This window comes from Mizuhopecten yessoensis, unplaced genomic scaffold (assembly GCF_002113885.1).
Source record: "Mizuhopecten yessoensis strain PY_sf001 unplaced genomic scaffold, ASM211388v2 scaffold716251, whole genome shotgun sequence".
NCBI classification, from domain to species: domain Eukaryota; kingdom Metazoa; phylum Mollusca; class Bivalvia; order Pectinida; family Pectinidae; genus Mizuhopecten; species Mizuhopecten yessoensis.
This window is the reverse complement of record NW_018480023.1, coordinates 396,388-421,592: the sequence shown is the minus strand read 5'-3', so window position 1 is coordinate 421,592 and position 25,205 is coordinate 396,388. Positions and strand designations below refer to the sequence as shown.

General features: G+C 36.7%; 1 protein-coding gene across 1 annotated transcript; it reads right to left on the bottom strand.

Annotated features, from left to right (window-relative positions):
- LOC110442335 lies at nt 1–22,169 on the bottom strand. The gene is made up of 8 exons (XM_021485892.1): nt 21,734–22,169; nt 11,077–14,377; nt 7,442–7,811; nt 6,564–6,640; nt 1,476–4,028; nt 1,111–1,304; nt 719–934; nt 1–416 (listed from the first exon to the last, which is right to left on the bottom strand). The coding sequence occupies exons 1-8, from the start codon at nt 21,779–21,781 to the stop codon at nt 375–377; spliced, it is 6,801 nt and encodes a 2,266-aa protein (XP_021341567.1). The 5' UTR covers nt 21,782–22,169; the 3' UTR covers nt 1–374.
- Between the last annotated feature and the right edge of the window lie 3,036 nt (nt 22,170–25,205).

Sequence of the window (25,205 nt, the reverse complement as noted above, 5' to 3'; positions counted from 1 at the left end):
AACAAGTGACGTAACAATCAATACCTGTTATCAAGAGAAGATAACTCTGCAATATGCAAAGACGGAATAGTCATCTGATTAGGGTTCAATTCGTCTCATCAGCACACCATCACGTGTCTTATAACAACAGAAAACATTGACTTGCATGTAATGTGAACATTGAGGAGTGTCGATGTATATATGTTAACACTTAAAGCTGCTTTATGAAGATAAGTTTGTAATCTAGTATTTCGCAGAGGGAAGACTAGTCATCGTCACCTATTGAAATTAGGGTATGGTATTATTAAAGCACTTCTGCTTTGTGAATTAAAAACCGTTTTGATATTCACTGTTTTCACATCAGCCTGGCCTGAACCTCCTGTGACTTCTGATTATCAAGACTTGCATTCGTGAGAATGGGACACCCAATGGTTCAGCTGCAAAATTAATCATTTAGATATAATAACATTAATACCTACAAAAAATAGCATGGATTGTATAAAATGTCAGTCACACTTAATTCATCACTGTTAGTTTGTACAACTTTATCGTAGCATGTGAATTTTCCATTTCATCGCTTAAATAGAGAACGAATTTAGTCTTTCCCTTCCATGATTCAAGAAGCTTGCTTTGAGAGATCTAGAAAGAGATAAATTTTACTGGAATAGGTCATTTGCAAAATAAAGCCAAACGCATGAATGCGTAATGAGCCTGATACAGATGTTGATAACACGCTCACCTGACACGCCTGGCTGCAGTACCAGATACGTTTGCAACTAGAACAAAGGAACATGGCTGACTTCCCACACACTTTGCAGTTGCCGTTGATTTGCTGTAGCTGTGGAGGTGTTTCTCGTTGCACTACGGTTGATGAATGTATAGTAGTTGTTGGCAGATTTTGTGCAAACCTAGCACCCTGTTGAACCGTAGCGGGTGGATGTACATGGCTGTAAGTCTGAAATATAAATAACATTGTATCAATTCTGGAAAGATACTTATTTTAACCGATTAAGGAAAAAAATCTCAAATAATTAAAACCTTTTATTGTTGGAGCTATATTTTAATACTTTGCTTTAATCAGCAGCCTTATCATTAAGTTATACAAGGGTCTGATATGTATTTGCGTCTTACCATTGCAATGCCAGTGTTGGTTTGAGCATTTGTAGGACTATTTTGCAATGCCTCATGCACAGTTGAAGGCACACGGGCTGCACCTTCCGGCCTGTCGGTAATTTGTTGATGATGAGGCACACTAGACTGTTGTACTGACATGCTGTCACTTGCCATTTCTACCACTTGTACTGGCGTAGTGTGGTGCTGATGAGCTACATATAAAACAAAAATGTTGTGATGTCATTATTGGTTTTTGTCATCAATGTCTTGAATCTTTAATCAAATTTTCAGCCTTCTAATAAGTTTTAACTTGCTAAAAAACACAAAGAAACATATAAAAAGACAGTTCCACATATGAAGTAACATTATACAGTTTTACATACCTGTTACAACTGGACATCTGTTGAAGTCTGTGTTGACCGTGGAAGCCGTTTGACTTATGACCTGTCCATGGGCAACTGTCTGGTGATACGTAATAGGGTAACGAATATTACTGGTAACCTCTATAGGTTTTGAGACACTTTGTCGTTGATGCTTATCTTCCATTGTCGTCTCTGACACGTTCGGATAAAATCCACTCACATTAGTCCGCAAAGGAACTGTTCGTGCACCGACAAGAACTCGATGAGATGGATCATTCAAACTTGTTTGCGGGATGGTTGCCATGACACCGTGAGGACGCTGTAGCACCAGCAATTGATCTTGGTTGCCGGATATGCGAGACTGACTAGCAGGAACTATATTACTTAAACTTTGGTTCGAGACAGTGACCGGAACTCGAAGTCTGTTGGCCAGTTGCGTCTGTATTATAGGATTTACATTCTGACGGCCATAAGGTGTCATAAATCGAGAATGTCCTATAGGAAGATTTTGTGTATGCATTTGGCCTTTACTCATATTTACGTGTATAGGTGTGGCAGGGAAGATGCCCTGTGGCACATTTGCTTGTTGTAGATTTTGTCGAACAGTTTGTGCTTTTGATGGTTGTTGGAACTGCTGTGTTATATGTTGTTGAGATTGTGCTTGTTGCAGTTTATGGCGTTGTTGAAAGTTCTGTTGCTGTCTTTGTAGTTGTTGCTGCTGTTGGATATGTTGTTGAACATGTTGTTGTTGTTGTTGTTGTTGTTGTTGTTGTTGCTGTTGCTGCCGCTGCCGCTGCTGTTGTTGTTGCTCCTGCTGCTGTTTCTGAAGCATAATCTGTTTTCTTTTTTGCTCACGCATAATCATTTCAAGTTGTGGATTCTGGGGCTGATTTGGCAACTGTTGGCTGGCTTGTTGTCGTTGACTAATTCTCTGTGAATACTGTTGTTGTTTTCTCTCTGCTTCTTTTATCTGTTCTTGGGCATCTTCTTGGATTTGATGAAAGATCGTTGGATCTATATTTGGAATTTGTGATTGATCTGTTTTCATTTTTGATTTTTGATTTGTGTTTTCAGGATCTTCAAATCTTTGGCGTTTTGCCAATGCTTCATTCAATTCCCGTTGAACTACGACTTCTGTATCTTGACGCTTATCAAATGTTTGTGACGGCTTTTCAGTTTGTTGTTGTAAACTGTTGCCTGGAGACGTTGTATTCATATTCACCACAGTTTGAGGCGGCGACACGTGTTTTATGTCTTGTTGGCCTTCATTTTGAACTTTCGGTTTCACATTTCCTTCTGATCTGATATTCATGCTGTCAGATGAAGAGGTTTCCGGGACACCTGATGATGAAACTGTAGTTTTTGTGTTAGTAGTGCCTGACCCATCTTTAATGGTGTTGGATGATGATAACTGTCGAGCTAATTTCGTTTTATGTTCCAAAAACGACGGTAAAGGGTAAATCAATTGTCCTGCACTTTGGAATGGAGTTTGACTGTGAGCTTGTGGTGGTCCACTTTTGGGAGACTGGCTGATAGAAGACTCGAATGGAGGCTTTGTCAGTGGATCCTTTCTCTTCATGAAAAGACCTGTTACTTCAATATTTGCTGGTTTCAGGACCTTGCATTTGTCGATTTCTTGATTAAGTTCCATTATGTTCACTCTTGCATTCATGTGAGCTGGAGCCGGATTACCTGATGCATTAGTGCGTTTCCTCTGGGCATGGCGAGAAGATAGGTCATGTCTTTGTCTGTAACGCAAAGCGTTATTGATTTTCCCAAGTAACTCCGCTTGTTGCTTAGATCGCATATCACCACACTGCATCTCATGAGAAGCGGTAGCAAGGTTGACAGCAAGTGTTTGACTGGGATTCCCATTTACAGGCTGGATATCCAAACTGCCACCATTTAGATTGCGGGATTTTCTTTGGATGCCCAATTGTCTTAACAAATTTGCCTTTTCATTCTTTAATCTAATCAATTCTTCCCTTTCCTTTGCCATTCGTGCTTCACGTACTTGAATTTGTCGATATTCTCTAAGGTGTTTACAAACTTCTTTTTCCATGTCCTCCGGTTTAGGAGATATTTTAATAGACTGGTCCATTCGTCCAATATTTTCCCTACTAAGACCGGTGAAAGAGTACTTTTTATCATCTTGTATATAGGACTGGTTTGTCAGCATGCTGCTTTTCTGTAAAGGGCTCGGAGTTGACGTTGAGGATACGGTGTTCACAGCTCGAACCGAACTTTCATGGTTAACTGTCGAACTAATACTGCTATTTTTGGATATGGTGATAGAATTAGTGGATGTATACAGACGTTCTGTGCTTTCCGTGGCAGTTGTTGACGGCGTGCTGCAGGACGAGCTAGAAATGTCAATGTTTGCTTGCAAACGTTTCACTCTGTGTTCTTTCATTTGGTCAACATTGTTTGTTTTGCACGATAAATCTGAAGGTTCACTATCACTTGTAATCGTATGGTTGGCAATAGGATGTATCTTTCGCTCTGACGTTTCCTCTTGCTCTGACGCGTCCTCATGCACGAGTTTAATGTCTGCCTCCGGTTGGTTGCTCTGTTCTGTTTAAACATAATATCAAATTAGGTCAGGCTTATATACTTATATGTGATATAGTTCTGTTTACAACTCTTCAAGTATCTGCATTATGCTGTTATTGAATTTCAGATTGAAGGTTGATTAATGTTATTACTGGATTATTTTCATACAATCAATATAACATTAGCAACCCAAAATAGTTCATTTTTTCATATCGTGGATTCCTGATTTTATGACGAAAAAACGTAACTCAATGTAACACCTTAAAGCACATCCTTACACACAACGAAATGTACCAGGGACCAGCTGTGATTTGTTTTGGGACGGAAGACATGATAAATTAATATGTACATGAAAAGATACATTTCCTTACTGACTATTCAAGGATCCCCATACCGCTACAAAATACTTTAAATGCGCATTGAAAACTGTCTTTTTGTCCGGCATGTATTTGGCTTTGATTATAATTGATGACAAGAAAATCATACTTTCAATAAGATGACATTCTAAACAACATAGTTCCAACAACAAATATGACACACAAAAAAGCTGTATAAAGTCGTATATCTATTAATATTTATCAAAGTTTAAATAATTTGATAAAATATTTGCCTTCCTTTTTTTTTTTTTAATGGAGTCCATGCACTTCAAAAACAAAGAAAGGAACTACATACCATTCACTACTTTGTTTTGTCCAAATATATGGCAATGTTTGCTTAGTTTGAATTATATTTCTGTATCCCAGATAATGTGTGTGAAGTTTGTGTAAGCGGATAAAAAAACATATGTTAGAACGAAGATATGTGATAGCATTGGATACAGTTAAAACAAGTGTTGCCAAGTGCTGCAATACTCACAGATTAGTGGTTATCACACAACAAATAAGTTCTTAGATTGATATTGCGAAATGAAGCCATCAAAATTAAATAAAAGACAAAATATACGAAAAGAAACTGACGAAACATATATCCGGTAAGTTACGTTTTATACCGGATTCATTCGATCTTGGGTCCACTTGGGCAGATGAAAACTAGAGAGAAATACTAAGATTAAAATCGTCAAACTACCAATAACTGCTCATAAAAACGGAATCTAAAGAAAATAACCGGTAAATCATGTTTTACACTTTTATTATGCTTCTATTTGACCTGATGAAATATCAAAAACAATTACTGATTGTAAGATCACTAAATAACATAAAAGCAAATAAAAACGGAACTGAAGAGGAAAATATCCGGTAATTTCCGTCCTTACATCATTTTGTATTTGAAAAACCTTTATTTTTCTTTGAAAACCGGATACATGTTTTTCTCTGTAACTTTCCCTTTATTTTGGAATCAAAACAAAATGTGGAAAGAAGAACAACAATCGAAAGACAGAAAATGATATAGAGAAACGTGACTTGATTATGATCGAAACTCACAACAAATCAACAAAGAAAACCATTGAACGTGAGAAACAGGAATGCCCATAAAACAACTAACCCGGCGGCCAATAATCCGATCTACTATACGGTATGTCATTTAATCATAATGGTCGAAATAAATGCAAAGGAAGATTATACAAGGAAGAGGAATAGACTATGAAAGCACTGTCCAAGTACACTTCTTACAGCATTCAGGAAACCAAAACATAAGAAGTCGTAATTATGAGTTCTAATAATTATCAACGGGAACAATAACTTAATAAACAATACAGAATTAGAACAGCAGACATAAAAATAATGGAGAAATCAAGCTCCCGATAAGTGATAACGAACCAGAAACGGACATGATGATACAGCAAGTAATAACATATGTTAAAAGGTCTCTACCTACCACCAACAATCTGATGAATCAGCAGATACCAGAGAAGCAATATATATGAAACACAAAAGCACCTGTGTAATGTGTCACAGCCTTAAAGAGGAATAAACATTCTCACTTTTATTTAAAAGTCAAGGAAAACCAACCAGGAAATTGACTTCTTCGCTGGACTGTTACATGTATAGCATATAGCATGGAATATCAACCGCATATTTCAAACACTGCTATCAGAGAAATTTGATACATAATTACTGATACACTGTAAAAACTATCTGGCAAAAGTGCGGCACATAAACACAGACATAAACGGCAAGCACTATCTGAGATATACTCGGCACATACACAAAGACATATACTGCAGAGACTATCTGAAGTATAGCTGGCACATAAACACAAACATAAACGGCAGAGATTAACTAAGATATATCCGACACATAAACACAGACATAAACGGGAGAGATTATCGAAGATATATCCGACACATAAACACAGACATAAACGGCAAGGACTATCTGAGATATACTCGGCACATACACACAAACATAAACGGCAGAGATAATCAAAGATATATCCGACACATAAACACATACATATACGGCAGAGACTATCTGAGATATAGCTTGCAAATAAACACAGATATATAAGGCACGGAAGATCTGAGATAAAGCTGGCACATAATCATAGACATATACTGCAAGGACTATCTGAGATATAGCTGACACACAAACAATGCTATATACGGCTAGGACTTACTTGGTGAAGGTTTGACACATAAATCAAGAGGAGCGATGCTGGGATCTGAAGTTTCATCTTTCGGAACTTCGACATCTCTGAGAAAAATAAAATAAAAGACAAGATTAGGGAATGGCATCAACAATGTCCTTCAGTTTCAATTTGATTGTGTAAAATGAAATTTCATTTGTTGTTGGTTACTGTACGTCTTGTATTCAATTGTGTAGGTGTAAGTTTGATTCTCTTAAAACTATCAAATAAAATACTTTATCCCTCAACGTATCTCTGTCTATTTCATGTCTATGGTCAACCCTTTAGTCTCATTCAAGTTTACATTACATGACATTTTACAATCTTATTTCCTATGATTTTTTTCTCTGAAATATTTTTTTTATTGCCGATCATTATGTTTATGTATTTTGTTCCCGACCCCTTTACCATACGTGTACAAAATGCCAGCAATGAGAGCAGATGATGCACCAACACTTTATAATGACCTTCACTAACACTTAACTGTAGATAAATAAAGGAATATAACGGTTACAAATCAGGTGATCAAGGAAATATGTACGACAAAAGAGACGGGTGCTAATAAAACCCCTAAAACGATATAAATTTACGATTTTCACGTTACTATTATGGAGGCACGGCAGTCTAGTGATAGGACGCCGGGCTCGTGACCGAAGGGTTGCGGGTTCGAGTCAAGGCACGGCACTGTGTTGTAAAGGCCCTATCACCACGGATACTAATTTGTGAACCGCTTTGAGACGACCTACGGACTAGGTTGTGATAAAGCGGTATATAAGAACCTCGAATTATTATTATTATTATTATTAAGAAAAGTACTGTGTAGTGAAGATAATCCCTTAATAATGAGAAACACGACTAATACGCATTACCTGCGTCTGTCTGGTGATAAAGTATCCTTTCTCAGATGTTGGATTTCTAAGCATTCAGCAGCTGTATGCTCGTCCAAGGCCGTCGTCGTGGAAACCTCCATCTCGGTGGTGTCCTCTGTCATGTCATTCTTAGTGATCTTGTCCAGGCGTTGTGGAGAACAGTTGTTTGGCTCTAACTTTGCAGTCGTCTCTTGGTTGTCGTTTTGATCTTTTTCCTCCTCTTTTTTGTACTTGTTCTCCAACCAATTGTGGCGCGGAAACTCCTGGACTAGTCTATCCATGCCGCCGGAAGGTGTTACTGACTTAAGCGTACCTTTAATGTTAACTCTTCGTCGCTTCGGCGCCAAAATTGTTGGCAATTCATCTTCATCTGAAAAATAAATAAAAAAGGTCTATGTAGCTTGTACACGTGAACACTTTAAAGAGCATATTTGCAAACAGAGAGTAAATCTTAACTAACAACAACCGATTGAAATTAAATATTGATGAAAATATAAGGCCTACAAGACTGATTCATATCAAATTGGAAAAAAATATGTTTCATAGTTGTAGTAAAATATATAAAGTTTATATTTATAATATATTCGTGTATGCCACGGTGGAGAAAAAAGCCTCTCCTGCAGACATGATGTGTAATTTCCGTATACTATAGAACAAATATGGCATTGCTGTATGTTAGAGCGTATGTGCACATACAGTACTTGTGAATGCTATATAGGAAATAAGGTAAACGTTTATACCACAAACAGCATTTATGAAACAATGCATACTTAAACCGTGGCAGTGGAGTTACGGTTTCCCTGTTTATACAAACATGGTGACAATACAGATTCCGTTTCCGGGTGTGATCAGAAACATTATTCAATTGCTACTTCATGCAATCACTCGCCCATTCTGGAAACGCTACCTTTCAAAATGGTGAAAATGTTTTTAGAACGAGAATTTCCTTATAATAAAGTATAGTATACATAGTTCTAAAACGATGAGATGTACTAATATACAAAAAACTACATACTGATGTCAATATTATCTCATTCTATTTGTGTGATATAAAATACTAAAAACTTATGCATCTTTTCCATACTTTTATAGATCCTGTTAGTACTAGACAATTCATAGTGACCGTTAGTTTCCAGCTTTCTGTGTTGCGTGTATAAGGTAACAAACAGTCATCTAGGTTACAGGTGATACTTACTGTGTGTCAATAGCACTGACACTATCACTCCAACCCACACAAACAGAGAACCAATTTGCAACGGAATGCACTGTTGACTTAAGATCTCCGAAGAACATGCTGATATCGCTATCAGTAGATTTTATGTAGAACAGGGTCAAACATACGCACAAACAACATTGGATCTTCAAACAGGGCAAAGATAAAAATAATCCTAGCGAACGATGTCGCGATGGCCCCGTATAGGATCAATAACCCCGCTACAAAGCGTTTACACTGATAATGATCAAATCCATTTTTGATAATGCTTAAACTTAAGATGACATACTAAGATTTTATTTTAACTGGTATGTTTATTTTAGTTTTTATTATTTCATGTATAACATTATTTATACAATAAACATAATATCACTTCTTGTAGATAACAGTTATGTTATACGAGTTAGCATTGATGCATTATAAAAGTGTATAACCACTTAAAACATCTTTACTAGGTACCTTTTTCTGAATGACTATTGCTGCATTGACCTTTGAACTCGAGTCTTTATCGTTATGCTACATTCGTACGGTAACTTCATTTCAACATACTACGTAGTATTATTGCCAGCCTAATATGCAGGAACTGCGGAAGCAGGACTTACCTTACAATGCCAATGGTCGTAACGCTAGAGTATCTGCAATGATCGCCTGATTTTAGATCCAGCCAGTAATGCAGAGTAAAACTTGTTTTAACACAGGCATTACGGCTTAATCCGCGAACACCGGTACAGGGGGACATTATTCAAACGGATGTAGTATAAGTGGCGGGGCCGGTACGTATGAGGAACTCTCCACTTACACGTTTACTTCCTTGGCTTACTATTGTTCTCATGTGAAAGCACTTGTGAACAGATTACTCATACACAAATGTAGGCATCCAATTATTTTAACATAAACCAAAATAAACAAATAAAAGTCAGATCGGCCAATTTAAAAATGTTACATTCTGTACAGTATTTAGAGGAAATGCAGCTGCTTAAAAATAAAATAACAATAATGAAATTCAAATAAATGGAAATATCTTCATTCCTGTCCAATTAAAGGTGTTGATGATTAACAGAAAATAATACGATTAAACGTAAAGTTGGAGCCATCTACTTGGCATATTTCATATCAAATGCATTATCAAAAAGGTATTGCTAATAAGTATAACATCTCGTGAATTTTCAGTAATTGTTTTACGTTACAAAAAGTAAAAAAATGATCTATAAATAAAATCATATACTTTCGTCTTTTAACATTTTTACCTTTCCTGTAAAGAATCATTAACACGCCCTGTCGTAATGTGCTATCATAGTATAGAAAGTATTTGTTATATAATAAATGAGATCATGTCAGTACTATATTCGGTATGACCTTGCACAAGTTTGAATTAACATTTTAACAGGTGAGGTCAGATAGTGATAAATGACAGCCGGATGTGACCCGAATTATTTGGTGATGCCATGATAAGGAACATCATTGACAATTAACGCTAGAACCGTTTTGCATTTTCTTGCAGCTTTCAGCAATTAATTTTCAATGCTATTCGATGGAAGAAAAACAAAATTAAATTGAAAAAAGTATGTGCCGACCTCGTATGGTAGGATGGTAACTGCTGTACTGGCAACATACTAGAACGGAAAAAATNCCCCATAAAAAAAGAAATAATAAAAAAAGTATGGCTGTCACGAGCGATGGAACAAGGCCAAGGCTATGCTACTTTGGAATGGACGTTATCCGTCCTCAACGTTGATACAGTAGTATAGAAGTCCTTGTGAAGGACGCTGAGGTTACATTATTTATTGTCACAAGCACGGAGCATCTACCAAAGCCATAATGAGACGCAGAACAGGATGTTAATGAAAGGTGATATATTTCTGTTGAGTAGAAAAAAGAAGGAATGTTGGTGTTCGTGAAATTGTGTTTCTAGGAACTTGGTCGAAAGGTAACTTTTAGTGTCGTGCTGTATATAAAAAAAGGTATTCGCAAAAAAAGTAATGATTTATTCACGTAACTGTTCAACTATTTTGTAAGGAGATAGGTCTGAAAAAAATGTTAAGCAAGAAGGAAACCACACAGATATGATATAGACTTATATGTGAAATAAAACTATTGGACACGAAGGATAATCCTATTCTGTAAAAGACTGCCAAAAGATATCCACAAAGTTGTCTTCCTCGTCGGGAGTCGTAGCGGTGCCTATTATCGCACCAGCGAAATACTTGCAAACGCTCTCGAATATGGTGTCTATCCTTGAATCGTATTAGCATAAACTAAGTTTAAAACAAAAACAAAGACAAATAAAACTTTCATATAAAACACATGCTTATTTTGCATCGCAGGGGGTATTGAAGCTGGAAATTTCAACATTCGGGCGAAACATTTCCTTACATCAACCAACGTAAACGGTCCGGATCTTATAACCTACGTCAACACTCACCTAAAGTATGTTTATCCACACCCTCTATGATCCCTTTAATGTCAGGAAATTCTGGCTCTTGTTTCTTCTTTCCGCGTCTGCCCCTTTTTGCAGCAGAAATACGTTGTTTTTTTGGGCAAACTCTTCTTGAAGCCCTTCGACCGTTTACTGAAGGGTTAGATCTAGTGCTTTTACGTTTGTCATTGTCATTTGAGCGATCGGTTATAAGTGAATGATCAATACTGTCCGTGTCATTTTGTGTTTGTTTATTCTTTCTAGGAGATCGTGATATGGTGAGCATTAGTTTCTGTTCAGTGTTTTTAGTAGCAGAGGATTTCGCTTTTGAAAGGTCTGTCTTTCTAACATATTTGCGTTTCTGTCTTACAGCGGTCGCTTTAGTATCAGAGGCTTTGATGTTGTTTACGCTTGATGTCTCTGAAGGGGAGTCTTTGGTGCTCTTTTTCTCACGAGCCTTTCGTTTCCCAGACACTTGCGGTAGCTCTGAAATCACAAGCGCCGATTGTAACTCTGATAGTGTACCTGATACCGAGTCAGTTTCATTAGCTTCATTTTTACAAACAATCTCCTCGTTGGTATCGACAGAAACTGTTTGAGGAATGTCGGTGGATACGGTATCGATATCGCCAGTATTCTCCTCATTCACGTCATCTGTGTCGATCTTCGCATTTTCATTTTCTTCCTGTGGAATGTCTATTTTGAGTGGATGATGATCTTCGTCATCGGAATACCTGACGGTAGCGTCACTCGCGTCACTGTCATAGTTCGTTTCACCCTTAAACGTTTCTTTTGCGGTAATTTCTTTATCCTTAGCTGATAGAGTGCATGTACTAACAAGTGCTGTAACGGCGCTTTCCGCTTCAGCCTTGTTGATACAATCATCGCTCGTCTCTACCGTAACCGTCACCAAGGAAATCATATTTGAGTCATTGTTATCATTCATTGCAGATTCTTCCACAGAATCCGCATTTGATACAATATGTTCTTCAGCTCCGATAAAATCATTATTTGACACAACGTATTCTTGTGCTCCAATGGATTCCGCATTTGTCAAAACAATTTCTTCTGGTTTGATTGCATCTATACTTGACACAACAGAATCTTCCATTCCGACCGAATCAACACATGCTTCTTCTTTATTTTGAGTCAACTTGGATGTGGAGGTAACCTCTGTAGAGATAATGTTCGCATCCATGTTCGTCGATTCAGACATTTGTTCATCGACCTCTTTCTGTTGAAATTCTATCGTTTTATTGTCAAACGGATCAATTTTGCCGTTTCCGTTAACCGAATTCTCGATTACGGACTTTGAGGAGAAGTTTTCTTCTGAATCGGAAACACATTGTGTTTCTTGCGCTCGACATGGCTCATTCCTGTCAATAATTTCCTCTGGTTCCGATGCAGTATGGCAGGTTTCACACGGTTGAATGCTTTTAGAAGCGTTTTCGTCTATAGTCTGTTTCACTGGGAGGTCGATCATATCACCCTCAATAATACCGACTTGATTGCTATCATTTGATGAATTTACTGTCTCTATTTCTTTAACCTTCTCATTACATGACGAGTCATCTTGGGCACCGTCCGGAAAGGAATTGTTCGTTTCAACCATGATGACTGTCAGTGAAGTGACATCATCAGGTTTGGTATCTGCTTCATTTTCAATTTGTTCTTGAGCATCATCAGACACAACACAACCGTCTTCAATTACCTCTTCTTTGTTGTAAGTAGTCGTGTCATCTTCTGTAGTAGTCATTTCTACAGCCACATCCGCATGACCGACTGTTGTGTAGTCCATTAGTTCTAATATGGGCGGTGGAAGCTGAGAGGAGTCTTCTTCATTGCAACATGTTTCAGAAACGCTTATCAACGCAGGTGATTCATCTGGTATCTGGGGTGGAATGGGCGAAGTATTTATAATTTCAGGTGATTCGAGTGTGAACGATTCGGTCTGTGTTTCGATCGATTGCTGAGTAGGGGGACCAGGTATTTTTACAGATTTTAATTTTGATTTCAGTTTTGAAATATCGAAGTGAGGAACATGTGGAATTTTCGATTTGTTTGATGAATCTTCTGCTGACTGCGGATAGGATACAGCATCTGGACATTGCAATGCCTCTTGCATTGATGTGTCACTTTTTACATCAGCTACCTCCTGAACATTTGTATCTTCAGATGAGTCACTACATGACATGGTTTCGCTAATTTTGATTGGATCTGTACATGTTGATTGAGTGTGTGCGACAGATGATAATGGGGAAGCGCATGATTTGTGAGTGTCACTATCCCGGAAATTGGACGACTGCAGTTTCTCCACTTTCACTTGGATGTGTCTAGAAAACATATCTGGATACATTTTCTGTAACGCGACTTCGAGTTTACCTGACGAAATTGGAAGATTACTGAGACTTATTCTAGTTTGTCCTAAATTTGAAAATGCATCAAAGTAGCTCGTTGTTTTTGTTTCAAACTCACATCCTATTTCGTCAATGTTGGCTTTCCATTTCGAACTATTTTCTAATAGCATAATTTCTTGGTCACTCGGAAGGGTAACTGAGTTTTCCTTCATCGACATTGAGTCTTCCAGATCGTCCACTCCTGACGAACAAACCATATCTTTATTTTTGGGAACACTGGAATTTACTTTTACAATGGTATCGTCCACATTGTGCGTTTCCCTAAAGGCCTGATGGGTAAGGTCTAAATCGTTTTGTTGATTTGGTATAAGACATTTGGTTTTAAGAGCACTTATATCATCATTGTCATTGTTTCGATGTATGCCAGGACTTTGTGTCTCTTTATCGATCACTCTGTCAGATCGTCCGCCGCGAGAACGACTTCCTTTAGGGCGTCCAACCGGCCTTCCCCTACCTCTATGTGGAGGTCTCTGAGAGGGAAACGGTCTAGAGTGATGTCCCCTTCGCGATATAGGACCTCTGCCTAACGAGTAACCAAAATGGTTACTTATACCACGTTTCCCTTGCATATCTATTTCTGGATATGTTTTTACTGGTCTAATTGTCAACTTAGGAATTGGTGGTTTGTCTGACTGATTCCATCCAGTGGTTCGTTCACAGTCATGGGATTGCGAGGAAATCCAGTACAAATTGCTGTCACAAGGAATACAAGATTTGTTTTCATGTTCATACGGAAATGGTCTTGCATAACGTAGATTTTGATCGACATTATAATTGCTGGGGTAATCCCAACCTGGGAACTGTTGTTGAGTTGAATCCATCCCAAACATGTTGAACGGGTAACGCTGTCTCCTCTGATACTGCGTATCGTAGAACGGTTCCGGCTGTTCCTGCAAAAACAAGCAACAAACAGTTAACATTTCATCCAACAAAAACATTCATATCCGATTGTATTAAGCCTACAAAGAATTACTTCATTATCTTCACCATATTTCACCAAAACATACCAGTGGAATATCTTGTAACGGAATTAGTTAACAGGAACAAGGCTTCGAGATATTTAAAGCTAGTAAAAATCGACTTTATTTCTCATTTTAATCAAAGCTCATTTTCATTCCTAATAGATTCAATCTAATTAACACAATCCAATGGAAACACACCGTGTAAAAAGCATACACCATGGAAACGTCATGTTAATTAATCCGCGGTCGCAGAGTTTTTAATTTTGAACTCGCAAACCTCGTCTTCCGTTGTATTTCTGCTAATGAGGTTCCGTGAGTCTTTGTACAACCCACTCCTTGCAGAGGTTGTAATATATAACCAACTAAACTATACTTGATTGTTATTGATTGGGAAAAGGGGTATACTATTGAATTGTAAATAATGAATCTAATGAAACCGCATCAAGTGACCGATCAATTTCCATTTCGTGAATAGAGAACTGTTGTCCTTTTGTCATATGTTAGATAACACGCTCGGGAGACCCATCCAGTTCGTTCAAATTAGCATCAATTTCTCTATTCGATCGTGATACAATATTACATTACAACATGTGTTATTGTTGAGCTTGGAAAATTCGTTAACAACATGTGTTATTCAAGGGGTACTTCAATATTATTATTCAATTGTTTTGTAAGTTATACATTACCGTTGTAATGATATACGTTTAGTAAATTCATCTTTTAGTGATTTGGTTTTAATGTGGACACCAGGGCCCAGTTGTTCAACCGATGATTATCTTAATCACTGTTTAACGACATTTTTGAACCTTTTATAATTTCGTCAATATACAAGGTACATTAACTCTGAATACTTGATATCTGGAAAGTTTTAACTCGGTGGATAGGTGTGTTTCAAAGATACACATACATTGAAATTTTCGCTTATCACTGATTTAGCTAATCACACTTTAAACAACTGGGCCCAGTATTCTCATGATAATAAGAGAAGGTTAATGCGCGATCCATTTCCATCAAATATACTATCAACATCCGGCAAATGTCGGACTTTCCCGAAGTGTAGGATGACGTAATAAAAGAGCTCTAAATTATTTTGATACTTTTTATAGAGGGTGTTGCTTTGTAAAACGGATCTTTGAGCTAGCTCCATTCTAGCATAAATATGATTTTTGGGAGATATAATTTGTCGGAACAGAAAATATTAATACGCATGCTGTAGCAATGCCATTACATAAACTAACTAAAACAAAAGCTTGTATTCATTTTGGCTTGATCGCATTTTAGGTCCTATCAACAACTATGGTCATTTGAGGACGAGCAAGGTTTTTGTGATGTAGGGAAACTGGAGAACCCGGAGAAAAACTACTGACCTGCGGAACCATTGAATTTGGAAATTGTTTGATACCTTTGTTAAATGAAATGGAATAGAACTATATTTTAAAATATCAGTTCCTGAACTTTATCCATTCTATATCAAATTATTCCACAGAAACAATAGTAAAACAAACCAAAATTTACAGCAATATCAAACTGGCAGAGATTGTAGTTAACTACAGCTGAAATTCACTAAGCTATATTTACATTTTTTAATTATTTGAAATATCGACAATATTTGTATTCTTATTATTATAGAACTGTTTCAATTTCGTCATGACTACATGTTTCCTGAAACTTAACCCAACTTAACCCAACTTAACACTATGACATGACATTACAAATGAAACAGCTGTTTATCACATATGTCTTTTCATTTTGTATTATAATAATAACCTCATAATACAATAGTTGTATTATATTCTAGAGAATAAGCACATCAGTCGTAAATAATTCGGCATCTGTGACGGATTATTTTAAAGAAAACAATATCGCATGTTACGTTACTATTGACAATACATTGTTTTTTGACAGGTAAATTAGAAAACCTATATTGATAAGGACAAGTACGGAATTCTACTTCACATGAAGATACAACGTCAGCAAAATTAAAAAAAACACACTACAATAGCACTGAAGACTAGAATCGATATTCCATAGGAGGCGCGTTTCATTCACTACATATGCCAAGCGTTATAATGCTTCTTTATCAATGCAGTTCTGCAAATATGATGCACGGTAGTCTAGTGGTAGAACGCCGGGCTGGTGACCGATGGGTTGCGAGTGCAAGTCACGACACGGCATTGTGTTGTATATTTGAGCAAGATACTTTACTCCGCTTGTTCCAGTCTACTCAGCTGTAAATGTGCGCGTGGTTGGGCAGTGCTAGAATTGTAGAATGCTAGCTATGAGCGCCGAAATGGCACCACCGGCTGTATGCTCCCCAGGGAGTTGAGAAAGATATCAGCTGGTTGCAAAGGCCCTATAACCACGGATAATAGTTTGTGAACCGCTTTGAGACGACCTATGGACTAGATTGTGATAAAGCGGTATATAAGAACCTCGAATTATTATTATTAATATTATTATTATTATTATTAAATAGAAGATGTCAGTACCTCGTTCACTAATTCACCTATCTGTGGTATCCTGAAGACTACCCTTGCCGTTAAATGATTTAATTTGGAGAGAGGTGTTCTAGAATAAGTAGAGTCGTTGAATATTTTTATGCGTCTGCATCCCGATTTAAATTTCAAGAAATGTTTTTATCATCTCATCTTTAAAATATACGACGATACTAGTGAAGGTATTTCCTGAAATGTATTTTGTATTTTAAATAAACATTACAATGACATGGTCAAATACGGTATCAATAAATCTTAAGAACGACAAATTATGGTTAGCAACAATGTATTAAATGTATTGAAACATAAAGGCTACGTTTTATAATGATTATATATATCAGTATTCAATTAATAATATAATATTCGTGTGCATCATTTATATTCATATTGTGATTTCATTAACAGAACTTCCATCGGATCAATTAATATTTGATCCCAAATAACAAACTATGTGTTTACCTGTGTTATAGAAGTGACATACCCGCGTTGGCAGTTTATATTAGTCATGAATCGAACCGTTCCTGTGTTTTAAACCATCCAACGCTGATGACACCGTACGTACAAACAATCCAACGCTGATGACGCCATATACAATACGTATAAACAATCCAATGTTGATACATACAAAAGATCCAATCGTGGCTGCAATATGCTAAACTGTACAGGTCATATTACATATCACGTGATATATAGTTCCAGCACGTCAATGTTTACAGGTTGTGCCAATCCTGTCTCGGCTAGTCCTGTGTAACACCGCGCTCTGACTGATAGTGTCTACACGTTTTACACAGCATTGCACAAGTAATGTAGGCCAGTTATGTATCGTGAGTGAGTGAGCTTCGTCCTCCAACTCAACGTCTGATAAGCCGGAAATACTCAACAGCATTCAAATAAACAGTCATACATTTCCTCCTCTAACTCTACACTCTGAAACGTGAGTCCGCATTCAATAGCTGTATGTTAAGTACGATCGCCAAACCTATCATCAAGAGCTCAACACTACAACTGGAGATGTATGTATGCTAACAGCAGAGGTATACGTGGCGCTCTCTGACGAAGTGAAAGTACAAATATATGGCTGTACACGGACGGAAATACATAAATAGTTGCTGAACGTAGAGTAGTAGCTTGGTCAATTATTAAATACTATCTAGTCACGCCAGGCGGATTTAACAATGCATCATATCGTCAATTCATAAGTCTGAAGGTTTTGGTAAATGCTTGGTCGCTGTTATTTCATTTTTATCACTATGTAAAAAGCAAAATGGTCCAAATTCCAATCACATGTACATGACACGGACAGCACGTAACTTCTTTGTGCTTTATTTGGTTACCCACTGACTTTAATCCGTAAACGCTGGATAATGATACTAAAGAATTTATGGATGCACTTTTGCGTTAATATAAAAATATCTCGATGCCTTAATGCCTGAATGAAATATATTCGTTATTGGAAATTGTTTATACAGATGTATCCTGAAATATAATTCTATGTATTTCAAAACTGCAATTTGATTGGGATATTATGATCATGTTTTAAACGCTTGAGTTTGTGAAAATGCCTTTAAGTTTATATGTCTGCGTACGGCTTTTTCTCTGTACTATTGTTAAGTCCAATACTGAGATCAAAGGAAAACAATATCTCATCATGCTTGACCTCACGCGTGTGTTAGCCCAAAGTATGTCGCGTTCAATTGTCTCTGATACTCGTTTGTCAAGTTTGAGTTCCAACCTGGGCAAACTGAACTGAAAAGTTTAAACAAAGGGTATACTTTTTGTGTTCGTTTATTTCTTAGTCTTGTTTGATATTGCTAGGGACTATACGGTACCCTTTGCGTAACAAACATCGATATGTTCTTCACACGATAATTGTAATATGTACAACGGTTGTAAACACAGTTTGAAGTAAGTTGTATTGGTTTGCTATGTTTATTGGTATTAAATATCGATAACAGGAACCCTACAATGTATGTTTGTATACGTCCATCCCTGTATCAACTATACAGAAACAATGTACACTATATATATAAATCTTTGTTTTTATCGGATAACTAGGGGGAAAAGAGTTCTAAATGGTTTGGACATGTTCGATTAAATTGACAACATGCTTTCCTATGTGATCAGATATCAACGACCGAATCGACATTTTAAAAGAGAAAGCTATATACATTACATACATGTATCACATAACATAAAAATAATTGCAAGCTTATGTATATATATATATACATTTCATATCTTATCATATCTTCACTTGTCGAAATCTCATGCTTTATGCTGTAGTTGTTCCTTTTAAATGCTAACAACTTATCATAAAAGCCGTCCTGATGTGTAAACATTTAAAATGTTTATTATTGTAGTTATGTGTGGGTTCAGGGACAAAATCCGGTACAACTTGGTGTGTTTATTTCATAAACCGGTTTGGAGAGCTTTCCAATAGAAAAAAAAAGGTTTATGTTCATATTTTAAACCGGTGCATTACTTTGATGTGTGTCTAAATGCGTCTGTTAAAATTATCGTTTGGTTTGAACCGACTTGTTAAAATCATTTAATAACTTATCACACGTTCACATTAATAGTGTTTTCATACCCACCAAGTTTTAGTTATGTTTTAAAATATCGCTATAAAGCCTAATGTTTTGACGTGTTTTGGCAGTTGTGTCAGTGAATTTCTGCGCAGCGCTCAAAACGTGACGTGCTATCCTGACATTACTTGACCCTGACCTAGATTTGCTTGGCGGGTGTCGTCGATTAAGCTAGTGACGCTTACCTTTCTATAACATATAATTATGTTTAATTTTTCTTGTATTTTGCAATGATCTCAACTTAAAAGATATTTTATCTGTATCTCGCGTTAGGTATATTCGAATGGGAGGTCGAATTTCAGTTTTTAGTAGGAACACAAATTTACATTTATGCAAATTATTCCAATGGAAAGCCATACATCTTAAAGCATTACAGGTAATGGCCTTGACATTGTGAGACAGAATAAACAAGTTTAACTAATTTACATATGCATGAAAATGAAGTGTCACAAACAAGTACTCGTTATTCACTTGCTATATAACCGGACATCCGGTGTGTGCTGAGTGTGGACTTGGTTGTAGTCTGATATCCCTGTCATTGTTATGTTGCACAAACACCTGTGTGTTGTAGATAAATATAGCAGTAGATGTGTAAGTTACATATGATCCTAATATGGTATTGGCGTATAAAACAGACGGTTCGAGGGAAAATATAACAGCAATAGTCTCCAACGTAACATACAAGTATTCATTCTTAATTTTGTTCACTATTTCATCGATGTTGCGTTGAATTACCCCTGGTTTACGCGCTTTTCTTGTGTTAAACTCACGAGTGATAACTAGCTGTGAGGCTTATGAATAGTTGTCAGAAACTAATACATGTCGACTTACAGGAGACGTAAATGTGAAAAACAACGAGTGTTTGCATAAAGACTATATATATACAAGTATATATGGGTCAAAGAAGTAATATAGACGGTAAAATCCCATATAACACTGGATCCTAATAGAGGTATGTCCGTAGGATACGAATTACTTAAAATAGTATATGGCCCCATATACTAGTATGTATATATATCTACACATAACAGAGTTGTATAATATCCTTATTACACAAAGAATGCTACAGCAGTGCCCTATAATGTAGGTAACGGACCTGATGACAGGCGCAGGAACATAACACGAGGTACGACCAACACGTTTACATTAACATATCATCCCATTATAAAGTGTATAAGATCGCCTGTTGTAAACCAGATTATAGGTTAAACTAATGAGTCGAAATACACTCCACATCATAAACCAATATTGATTTCAATGAACATATTACACTTTTTGAATTTGCAAATCTTTTAAGCCAGATATTATCGGCCCAAATAAATGAATGACCAGAAGCAGGTAAACTGATTGTGACCCGCATGCATTGGATTCAAAACTATTAACACCGAGTCTGAAAAACCTATCAATGGGCGGTTCACATAATACTAGAACATTACTGACACTGTCTAGCATCTTGAATAGATGGCGACAGCTGTCCCAGATTGGCAACATCTGAGCTAATATCACACAATGAGGCACTTGCATCATGCAGATATAAATGGTATTATTTATTGCCGAATAGGGCTGTGACGCCTTATTCTGGTGTGTGAACTATATCATGTTAAAAATAGTATTGACATCACAACATACCGGGATGTAATTATCCTACCCATATCGAGGGAGACTTTTATAAGAGTTCATGACCCTTCGTCCCCTCATGTCGAAATCGGGTAAGAAATAGAATTATATTATTTACTAAACACTGTTAATATCAGTTATAACGTTAGCATGCTTAAAATTACCGGGGGTAAAGTGGACATGGCTTGGCTAGATATGACACGTGCCAGGCAGATATAGGTCGGGCACGAATACAGCCTAAGCATAGCGAGTTCCTTCAATATTTATCACGGTCCTTATCACAGACAAGTATATGATAGAAATAATCACATTCAACACTATATTACATTGTTTTAAGGTTCACTCACTTAATTTATTTATTTGAAGGTTTTCCATTGCGACACACAACAGTATTTCAATAATTGGTGACAGTATTATTTCAAATTCTACTCTGATACCGCCCATAAGTCTACCATTAATCACTACTATAAACATTAAATGCTACAAATTTCTTAATACTTATCGCTTCCTGTTGAATATGAAAGTAAACCTCTTTATGCTATAAATAGTAACATTTGCACCTTACGTAAACAGTCTGTCGTACAAACCTGAACACTCGTTATTCCTTCATGTAGGTCCCGTTCACAAGTCATCATACTTAATGTATATCCAGCAGATAACTAGCATCACTTTCTTTATCAAACCAGCATTTGTCGTTTTGTATCAAACCTTCCGCTTCCGGGTATGTTCATAACACTTAAAAATGATTCAGCTACATGACTAATGGCCTCGTCAAAATGACAGTACATAGTTATTATCTTCGGCATACAGTCCTATAAAGACAGTTTGTATGGCGCCGATCGAACATTACGAGTGATAAACATATTGGTTATTGCCGACAGGTTGTCACTGGTTTACCTGTCTCCGATAGATTTACTCAGAGTTCCTGGGTGAATTATAAGTTATTCATAAGTCCATACCGTATGTGTTGGTCGGTGATTGGCTGCAGTACGATATTGATATTTTCATAGCATATATAATTGTTTTTCGCGCTCTATCTAGCAGTAGACACACACTGTACAAACATAGTCCATCACTCCATACGTTGTCACAGACTAATTCATGCTTATTGTATATCGATACTGAATCATTAAACGTGATTCTTACAGTTTTAGTTGGTTTTGTATAATGCAGAACGGTATTTATATGGGTGCTATAGGTCCACGTTACCCTGCACTGTTGTCACACATGTTGTCGCCTAGACAGCGTTTTTGTATCATGCCACACCTGTGCCATTGTCAAGGTTTTAATTGTTGATCGCAACATGCTTAGTGATCTGTTTAGTGATAACATTTAGTGAGGAATCAATGTAGAAATTTTCATCATCAATGCACCCAAATGTTGACTAGTGAGTTTTCCGTTTTTTATATACATCTTTATACTCATATAATGGTCTAGTTGTATCACGTTTAGACGAGAATATCAAAATGCCACATCAATATTATCCCCTGTGCTGTAAAACACCTTCTTGGTTGCTACGCAACAGCCACATTTAAAAAACGCACTTACTATACATCCTTTAAAACACATATCTGGTTTACAATCTCTAGTGTATTTTCATGCGTTTTTACACGTTTTTTGTGTTGCGAGTTGGCTTGACAATAGATGTCTGTGGGAAAGAATATGAATTTTTTGCCGATTTAATGGTTCACCGACAGGTTCAGTAAAACAAGACATATATCAAAACTAAAAATCACATAGGAAAGGACTCAGGATCACTATGTATTGTCAATGTGTCCCACACACAAAGGAAATCCTGACCTATTTTGCCGTAACATACTAAAATCTTATCTACTTCATGGTTATTATTGAAGATGCTTAAATCACATAGCTATAAAGCAGGCCACGGAGATGATCAGCAGTTTATTGAGGTTAAAACTGAGGGCTCTCCGATAGAAAACCCTGGCAACTAAATTCACTTGTCAACATGACACAATTATCCAGAAATGTATTTGTCGACAGGAAACTCGTATTCATGAATTTATTTGTTGACAGGACACACGTATTCATAAACTTATTTGTCGACAAAACACACGTATCCAAACATTTGTCGACAGAAAACAGGCAGTCAGTAATGCATATGCCGACAGGACCCACGTATTAAGATATTTATAAGTCAACGGTACACACTTGTACCGAAATATACTTGTCAACATGATATGCCTATTCAAAAAGTGTATCTGTCGACTAGACAAACATATCAAGATATACCACGGAAAACTCGCGAGCAGACATTTGTTTGCCGACAGAACCCGCATATCAAAATATCGTTGGTCGACAGGACACACGTATTCTCGACAGACCAGTAACAAGGGAATTAAAATGTTACCAATGAACAAATTTAAAAGTACAATCAGGACATTGCACACAGTGAAATAAGTAAGTATGTTGGTTTTAAGTCATTCTAGATCATCACACACACATGATACTGTGGTTATATATAGAACATTATTATCTTTATAGAACACTCGCTTCACGTGACCTCCCGTAAACCTTTCGTTATTGTAAACTCTTAAAAATTAAGAACGGTTACCTCTGAAAAGAAGCATAGAAATGTGATAAAGCAACATGTATTTTAAATAATTTCTGAACATTGCTTGTGACAAATCACGCGTTCAGGTGGTAGTTGCATTCATATAGACCTTAGATGTTTGAAACTGTATCCGTGTGTTGACATTACGGTGTATGTTTCCTGCGCTCAACTTGTCACAACATGTACATTAAGAGTCGCATTCCCCCTGGTAATTGGATATGCTGTCTCATTGTAGGAGCTACCTTTGTCGTAGAATAATTGCATGGGTATCCAAACAAGTTTGACGTTGACCTATTGATGAATTTGTATGCATTAACCAACATTTAAATGTCAGACTTGTAAACAGAGTCCACGTGTTGATAGTCCTTTTGTGAACTAGCACGCTCTCATCTACTTACAGATGTTTTTGCCATTACGTTGTCTTGCATAACTAAACTCATAAAGGCGGTCGAAGAGATGACAACAAATGATCAACATGCTTGTTTATGAACAGGCCACACGTTGATAATGATGATATAAATTTACCTATATGATGATGTCAGGTGGTAAGGGATGATATGCATACACATACTTACATCTATTTTTATTTGATACTTGAATTCGATACACATTTCGAGCTCAAAATCGATAAATCTAGAGCAAAGAACTAACAAAGAAAAGAATTACATGCAGACCCTTGAAAAGGTACCAAGATAATAAGAACAGATGTTCCGGAAGGGTACGCGTCTTCTGATTTCGACGATATCCGCCATGTAAGTCAAGGTCAATTCAAGTAACGTCACGTCCTCATGTCGAAAATACAAAACCACAAGGCACACTAACGAGAATTATCAAAATCATCGACTTGAATATTTTACAAATCGGTAGCAATTCCCCAAGGCTATCATGATGGCAACCATAAACGTTCTCCATAGTACTTATCAACTTCAAAGTATTTTTAAAAAACTCTTCTTTACAAATGACTATGTACTGCATCATTTGATCTTCTTACATCAAATTGTCTTAACGTAAACTGTATGCCGTCATATTCTCTCTCCTATTCTAGCTAAACATTCCCAGCTCACTGTCAGAATTCCTATAGTGCTCTGTTAATATGTCTCAATACACTTTGTTTTCATATATATTCTCATATATATTTCGATTAGTCTGTGACTCATATATGAACATCTGGCAGTTTGGTGACATTGTGATAATTACTACGCAGTATTTCGTTGAATAAAGTACAGAAAAAGTTTGTGTCTGTTTTGGTCATTTTAGGTAAATACGTTTGGAAATGTGAGAAACAGGATCTTAAATGAGTTTAATGTCACATCAAAAAGGAAAATTACTTGTCATACTATGCAAGCCTAAAATGAAATGACAGTTCATAACATAAAACACGGATCAATTGCTATATTTAAGGTATTTACATCAGAAATGGTTGTGTCATGGCAAGATAGGCATTTACACACAAATTAAACAAGTTAATAAGATAATTAGACCTAATA

Coding starts and splice junctions, on each gene's coding strand:
- LOC110442335 (XM_021485892.1), bottom strand. CDS start 21,781: ATGATGACTTGTGAACGGGACCTACATGAAGGAATAACGAGTGTTCAG. Junction 4,029..6,563: donor ATGTGTCAAACCTTCACCAA/GTAAGTCCTAGC, acceptor ATGTTTAAACAG/AACAGAGCAACCAACCGGAG. Junction 1,305..1,475: donor CAGATGTCCAGTTGTAACAG/GTATGTAAAACT, acceptor TTTTATATGTAG/CTCATCAGCACCACACTACG.